The sequence below is a fragment of the Stigmatopora nigra genome, chromosome 14 (genome assembly GCF_051989575.1).
Source record: "Stigmatopora nigra isolate UIUO_SnigA chromosome 14, RoL_Snig_1.1, whole genome shotgun sequence".
Classification (NCBI taxonomy): domain Eukaryota; kingdom Metazoa; phylum Chordata; class Actinopteri; order Syngnathiformes; family Syngnathidae; genus Stigmatopora; species Stigmatopora nigra.
Genome location: NC_135521.1, coordinates 6,868,670 through 6,876,444, shown reverse-complemented (window position 1 = coordinate 6,876,444; position 7,775 = coordinate 6,868,670). Strand labels below are relative to the sequence as shown.

Genomic DNA, 7,775 nt, shown 5'->3' with positions numbered 1-7,775 from the left:
CCCAAAATATAATAATATGGATTATGTATGTTTTCCCCTGCAGATTACCTCCAAAAATTAGTTTCAGAAGAGGCCTCTTACAATACAGAAGGAGAACAGAGTGAGGTGAATAATCTGTATCCTCTACTGGTACAGCATGATGGGCAAAGAGAAATCTTGACGAAAGGTGCGGTCAAATTTTTATTCATCTACGCCACTCGAATTGCAAAATGAGGCAAACGTAACAATGTGAACTCTTCTGTTTTAGTGCCGCACAATAACTATGCAAACATGGTAAGTAATGTGTGTAAATATCGAACCTATTCCTTTACATGGGATTGGTATTGTGATTTTTGTGTAAAGATCGAAGGTCTAAAGGCGGCCGTTTTGAAGTTGGCCGCAGCTGACAGACTTCACACTCTAATTGCCGTCAGGTCAGGGCAGGGCTTGCCCAAAACCAACAAAAGAGGTGAGCAAACTCCGCACCTTTACTACACTGAAAACCACACTACATTCACAGAATTACAACAAAAATATTATATTTTATGGAAAAAAATATCTCATGGATTGTAATTCTGTATGGCATTCACAGCATGCTTCTGGAAATACTGCGTGACCAATTAGATGCCAGCGTAGACATGAGACTCCTTCACCCCTGAATGAAGATGAATAGAAAATCTATTTTTTAAAGTTGTAAAATTGTCCTTTTTTTCTGACTCAATAAACCACTAGACAATTAATGTGTCTTATATGTGAAATTTCTTCCAAATTGCAACAATGGAATATTTATTCCTCTAACAATAATTGCTGACTGATTAAAAGTTTACAAATTATTTTTCCATTTTAAACAACAAAATATGCATGCTCTATTTCTAAAACTGTTTAAAAATGTCCTTGAGGAAAAAAATGGTAAAAGACATTGATGCTTCACAACAGAAACAATTTTATGATTCAAGACAAAAGACACAGTTGATGTTTTGAACCTTTTGTTAGTATTAAAGTAGCACATTTCCAACTATGTTAGTATGGAAAAAGGTACACAAGAAGTAGTTTTTTTTCTGCATAAAAAAGAACAGTATATTGAAGGGTTCTGCTGCTATTCATCAACAAACATAGAAAATATACTGTATGTATGTACATTATAAATACAAATCTGCTCAATTAAATGAACAGTCAATGGCCTCATTGCTGACTAAACCTGTCAAAAGCAATCTTTTAAAGTGTGTTCTGATACTTGAGTTCTTAAGGCAGCAGTTGGAATACTGCATTTATAAAAATCCAAAAAAATGGAGTTAAAAAAATACTTAAAATACTCTCTATCCTGGTCTTAAATGTGCATTGAAATACTACAGCAAGTGGCTTTAAAATAATAACAAGCCATATTATGGACACCAATCAATAAAAATTAAGAGAAAAAAGGTAATTAGATCCTAATTTATCTTCTTTTCTAAGCTTCCTTGGACCCACCAAGTAAAATACATATATATTTAAAATTTCCATTTTCTTGTTGCCATGCGACTGTAGTACTGTCAAATTGTATAAAGGGGACGCTCTCTGATGTGTTGTGACAAGCGGAATAACTATACAATGGTAAAAACAAAAAGTACAACGTAAGTGCCAAATTAGTTTTCTATGTATAAATCTACATTGGTGAAGTCATTTCCATTTTTTGACATGGTCACCATTTCATAGCATCTTTAAGGTGATTAAAATTGCAGTGAAGTCTTTGGCACAGCAGCCCCCTCGCCAGACGTGGAGTCAACATTTTATTTCCTTTTATTAGAAACTCCGAAGTAAGCCTTCTCGATCTCGATTTCTGCAGGACACGTCTGTTTGAACTCATCTCGCTCGTACGCATTGTGCAGGTATCGCCAGACGCCCGTGAACTGGGCTGGGATCTCAAAGTCACAGTACTTCTTGGAGGCCACCTGTCAGAGAAATGCAGTTCTTTGAAAACGAATGCCAATACAAGCGCCAGAATCGAAGATTTGCGTGTTATGGTTTAACCAAATGGATGTCTAGTACCGTAATGCCAGTCAATGAGCTAAAAAAAAAGTTCTTCCTATGGCCAACATGCACCCTCTAAGTCACGTGTCAAAGTGGCGGCCCAGGGGTCAAATCTGGCCCGCTGCATCATTTTGTGTGGCCCGGGAAACTGCCACTAAAACTGCCCAAAAATGGTGTCTGAGGTCGAGTGTCTTACCCGGATGACGTGCAGTTTGGGGAGAAGGTTGCAGTCCGCTAAAGTGAGGCGGTCCCCATCGAGAAATTTCCTCTTGGAGATGCCCGCCACCTCTCTAGAGTTGTGGTCAATCTCCTCGGCCAGGGGAGAATTCAGATAATTGTCCAGACGCTGGAACTCCCGCAGCATGTTTTTCTGCTGAACTGGCAAATCAGGCACAGCATTGTTATGGATCGTCTCCAAAAGACTTTTAATGATGGCTAAATTGAAGCTGACTCACAGGCATTATTTGGGCTGTTCTTAATGAAGGCGGAGAACTTGGCAAAAATGTCAGCACCAACGTCAAAAGACTCTTTGTTTAGTGGGCTGAGGTGAGGGTAACTGCAAAAGAAACACATGTTTGCACTTTGTTTAGGTAGAAAATTAAAGTGGCCAATTAAAATGTTGGATAAAATGAAGTCTTATTTATCTCGGTGAACTGTTTTTGAAATGGCAAGATTAAATACGGGTTATCAGCCCACATATTCATTCATATTGATGACTTTTTGGGATACAGAGTACCGTAATATGAGTATGTATGTACACAATACCTGGGAGGAGCCAGTGTTTGCTCCAGAAACTCCTCGATTTTGATGAAATCGGTTTTGAGGGTGCCGTTATAGAGCAGAAAAGGCGGGTTGGTGCCGGGGGCCAGGTCTTTCAGCTCCTCGGGCTTCCTGAAGCCAAGACATCAAAACGACAATGATCTAATTTCCTGGAGAATGACTCATATTTGAGAGAAAACCCACCATCTTGTATGGCATTTGAGTATTATAGTAGTAACCTAGAATGTCTTGTAAAATATATCTCATGACACTTAAATCCCTTAAGATGTATCAATACATTAAGATTACCATCTTTTATGAACTACTATAAAACATACTGTGTGATCTGGTTGAAAAGTAATTTTGAACATGTTGGTGGCGTGACATGTTTTGGATTTTTTGCAGGGGAAAATAAAACAACAACATTGCAGTTCCTCTCTTGTAATAGAGGGTCTTTGAGAATATGACAGGAAAAGGAGGCGTGCTTACTTCCTCATGTCAACAGTGGTCACAGTGAACTTGACTCCTTTCAGCCACAGTACCATGAAAAGCCTCTGGCAGAAAGGACAGTTGCCCACGTTCTCGCCGTCATGGCCGGCCTGTGCACATTGACAGAAAATACATCCATTTCCTTCCTGCTTGTTAACTTTCTAGGGTGGGATACAAGGGGGGCTGGACACATGCATTGTGCTGTCGTGGAAGTGGTCATCTGACTTCAAAGCGGAAAAAGCAGCTGAAAAACTCTGTTGAGTGCAAAAATTATGGAAGACAATTCGATCTGGAAATATCTTACAGATCAAGTACATTTCAAGATGACTCATATTTTTGACTTCTGCTCTGAATTTATGACAATCAATCAGATTTGTGATGGATTGGCCTTAGCCACATTAGAGCTATCTGTCACTGCTATAAAAAAGTACTTTATCACTACTTTTGCAATGTAAATATCAATCTACAAACCCTATACACTCTTCATGTAAATTGTTATTCCATTTTACTGTCTGTATATAAATAGTGTGTATGTCTGTGTCATGCTTTGAAACAGCTGAGAATCTCAAGAATGGCCATAATTCAACTTGACTCCAAATAAAACGAAACGATATCAGTCCCTCCTATCCCACTCACACAGCCAAGAAAGTATATTTCACAATACGTGTGTGTATTTTACATGTGGGGCCTTTTTGGGGAATTTGCTTCTACAGGTTGATCCCACCCAAACTCAGCTGTGCTGTGATCCTGTATAGAGTAAGCGCTATAGAAAATGGTTGGTTGGGAAACAAGAGCCTTTTTTGTTGACCTCATGTGCATGGGTGGGTGTGTCTGGTGTGAGGCATAGTGGGTGGGGTACTGGGGGGGGGGGGGGGCAGTCATCAAACTGCATGTTCTCTGCTCACGTAGGCCGTGATAAGGCTGTGCCTGTGTTCTGATAAAAACAGCCAGCGCTCAGCTGACGGTGATAAACATTGAAATGTCAATAGTGCATACAAGCCAATCAAAAGGTGAGGAGGTATGTACATTTTTTTGAGTGTGCCAAAACCGATTTGATGAATTGAGGGAGGAAATTTTTGATTTTTTTTTACCCTCAATTTGAACACCATTCAACAAATATTTCCCTTTTGGGCAAATCAGGTTCAAATCCAGGTCACCTACATCCTGTGTGGAGTTTGCACGTTCTCCTTGGGCATGTGTGGGTTTCTTCCGGGTACTCTGGTTTCCCCCCACATTCCAAAAACATGCATGATAGGATGATTGGACACTCTAAAATTGCTCCTAGGTATGAGTGTGAGCTGCCCATCAATTCAGGGTGTTCTCAGCCTCTAGCCCGGAGTCGGCTGGGAAAGGCTCCAGCACCCCCCGCGAGCCTAGTGAGGATAAAGCGGTTCAGAAAATGAGATAATTTTATGACACTGAAGTGCGCCAAACTAAACTAAATTGATGAATGAACTCCACCTGCCCAATTATGTATACATGGTCATTAATCTTACTGGACTTTTGTATATTTACCCCAAAATATATACAGCTCATGAACCTGTAAAAATATTTTATATTTTAAAAAAATATATGTAATTTTATATAAAAAATGCAATATCCTTACAGGCCAGTCAGAATAAATTAGACGTCTATTGCCGTCATTTTGTCAACCCAAAAGCGAAAGTATACTGACCTTAACAAATAACTCGATGATGGGCTCCTTTTCAGAATGTTGTCGCAGTGCCATGCTTTCCCCAAAAAGTCCAAGTGAATATTCACTTCTGAGTCAAAACAGTGTTCAAATACAACAAAGTAAAGTAAAAGTCAAAAGAGTGAAGAGGAGCAAGATGTGTTATGTCAGGAGCGAGTGGGAAACCTCAAGGCTGCACGCTGCATATTAGGGGTGGGGGGATATATCACCTCCAGAGCGTTCCCCAAATTAGGGAGGTCCTTCAAAAAAGGGGGTGGGGCAGGCACTCTTATAAAGTCTTTCAGGGTGGCTTAAAATAGACTTTGGGACTCATATGGTAATACGGAGAAGCTTAAAAAGGCATGACGAGTTAAGAAGTACATATTTGTTCATTTTTAAGCAATCATTCCCGCATTCCAATAACCTGAAACATGTCAAGTGCCGGATGATTGCATCCAAATCGTATAATTGGACATTTGGAGTTTCGATGACATCATGTAATACCACACACACCTCAAAAATATTTATCAAAACAAAAAGGGAAAGGTTTGATTTAAAAAGAAGAAGCTGGTTTCATACTTTTTAGTGTCAAAGCAGAGAAATGTGTTGAACAAGTCACGGTTATTTTGATATAACAATTGACATTTGAATATTAAAGAATGGCTTGGATGACTTTTTCCATTTTAGGTTACTTATAAGTCACTTTCTGTAGATTTTTGGACTTTTCCAGTCACTCCTATTGATATACATTGATATAAAGTAACCCACTTTGTTCTCTACTATGAATGAATGAGCCCAATTTAAATAAGTGGGGCAAAAATATGCTGCTCCATTTACAGATTCTATTAATGTATAAATAATGTGAATCAACAAAAAAAAAACGATGAAGTAGCACAGTTTAAATGTAAAAATTGGAGCTTTTTAATGTGACTACCATTTAAAATCAATGAGCAGATTTTTCCGGGGGCGTCGTTACGCTCTAATCTCTGTTTAGCAAAGCATCCCCAAAATAACACAATGTGCCAAAATAAATTCTCCTTATCTACCTTACTAATGATTTGAGGAGTTTTTCTCACATTTGGGAAGCGTGACGAATATGAGCATATCACCGTGAATTTCCCAAGAAAAGCTACAAATTAACAATCCTTCGCCGGAACTCTAAGCGAAGGGAGGTTTCCAGCTATCTGGATTATTACGATCATGGTATTCCAAGACATTTGGGATTTGACCCTTCTTGAGTGAAATTGACTTGCTCAATAGCCAGGGAGCGCCGCAAATATTGAATGAAATGATAAGCCTTCGTTATGCTGCCCTGGGGGGAGTATTTATTTAAGCTTGCGTGACAAATGATTGCCTTCAGCATTCAGTTAGGGAAATGGATTACGTGTCCGGTGTTTGGTCACCGTGACAACGGCAGGCTTCAGGAAGAATAGCAAAAACAAATAGCCAACTGGAAATAATGCCAGTTCTAAAGAACCCCCTTTAATGTAGGTGATATTATATGCTGATTTTGGCATTGTCGGATGGATATTTTTCTCTAGTCGGAATTTTCAGAGTCTTCCTGGAAGGAGGAAATACGGGAAGTCGCTTTTGACCTTTCACCTCTGCCTCCCCACCACTTTCACTCTCTCATAGACAAACCCAATTGGATGGTGGTCTCTTGCTTAAGAGGCACACACATATCTCTCTCTTGCACACACATAGTAACTGGAAGTAACATCCTGGAAGGGGGGGGGGGCTTTATCTTGGCAAGCAGCACTTTCTATGTTGACAACGAGTCACTGGATTTTTTTTACTGTGAAACACACCAGGAAAACAATAAATAAATCCTACAACCAAGATAAAACGAAAGAGTTGGGCAAATAAAACCAGCACTATAGCAATGGCTGATAAAACATTTTCTGAATCACTTAGGATCATGTGGGGGTGTTGGAGCCTATTTCGGCTGACTTTGGGGGACACCCTGAATCAGTGGCCATCAAGGAGACTGACAACCATTTGTGTATATGTATATATATCACGCCAAATGATCCGTTAAAAGTGGCTGTATAGCAAAAACAATTACTTAATCACTAATCCCCGTGGCGACAACACAACAAGAAGACAATACAGAACAACAAAACAGGTGCAACAATGACCGAGATTTAACTGGTTCCTTGGTTTTTTGGGTACTGGGGATCAACACTGCCCATTCGGCCCCTTATTTCTCTTCTAGGTATACTCTTATGGTCTATTACTTTAAATATAAAACATAAAAAAAAATTGTGAGCGTGTGTGAGAATAAGAAAACGTTTTTAAAAATAAACAAATAATTTCAACATTCAAACACTGTGCTAGAAAAAAAAGTATGAAACTGAATACCGTATATGGTACTAATCAAGTACTATAAAAAAGTAGAATTTTTTAATAGTTTGACTTCCATTAGTTTATAAATTCAAATTCTATTAACTCACACTCATTCTTAGCATAGTTGACAAATACCATCTTTTGAGTCCAGTTAATGTTTCACAGGCACATGTACCCACTTCATGTAACACACTAACTAACACACCTACTTGCTAAATATTTAATCTCTAATTCAAATGTGAGGAGAGTCAGAAAAATAGAAATTGTAATCTCTGCTCTTAGAAAAAACAATACCCTCCTTTATATGTTCAATTGTTAATTCACTTTGATTCAGCATGTTTTGCAAACATTTGTGCAATATCTATTAGTGGAACGTTTATGTCTATGTCTTTTCATCTCTGGGAAACCTAATAATAGTTCATTGTGACTTAGTGCTTGGGCACCACCCAGAATAAGTGAGGCGCACGTTCATGCACACCCTAACACATACTTTTATACAGTAACAGCTTTTAGGAACCACCAT

General features: G+C 38.8%; 1 protein-coding gene and 1 long non-coding RNA gene across 2 annotated transcripts; one reads left to right on the top strand and one right to left on the bottom strand.

Annotated features, from left to right (window-relative positions):
- The first annotated feature begins 245 nt into the window (after positions 1 to 245).
- LOC144207812 (uncharacterized) lies at positions 246 to 713 on the top strand. Its single transcript, XR_013328796.1, has 3 exons — positions 246 to 273; positions 343 to 448; positions 572 to 713. It is a non-coding gene; the product is annotated as an uncharacterized LOC144207812 (long non-coding RNA).
- A 185-nt stretch (positions 714 to 898) lies between these two features.
- Positions 899 to 5,127, bottom strand: clic2 (chloride intracellular channel 2). Its single transcript, XM_077733448.1, has 6 exons — positions 4,910 to 5,127; positions 3,235 to 3,344; positions 2,752 to 2,877; positions 2,442 to 2,542; positions 2,183 to 2,364; positions 899 to 1,907 (listed from the first exon to the last, which is right to left on the bottom strand). The coding sequence occupies exons 1-6, from the start codon at positions 4,961 to 4,963 to the stop codon at positions 1,746 to 1,748; spliced, it is 735 nt and encodes a 244-aa protein (XP_077589574.1). The 5' UTR covers positions 4,964 to 5,127; the 3' UTR covers positions 899 to 1,745.
- Between the last annotated feature and the right edge of the window lie 2,648 nt (positions 5,128 to 7,775).

Bases quoted from the DNA above. Each gene is read 5' to 3' on its own strand.
- clic2 (XM_077733448.1), bottom strand. From the start codon at position 4,963: ATGGCACTGCGACAACATTCTGAAAAGGAGCCCATCATCGAGTTATTT. The intron at 2,878-3,234 runs GTAAGCACGCCT...TCTTGGCTTCAG, and splicing joins ACCACTGTTGACATGAGGAA to GAAGCCCGAGGAGCTGAAAG. The intron at 2,365-2,441 runs GTGAGTCAGCTT...CTGATTTGCCAG, and splicing joins GAACAGCCCAAATAATGCCT to TTCAGCAGAAAAACATGCTG.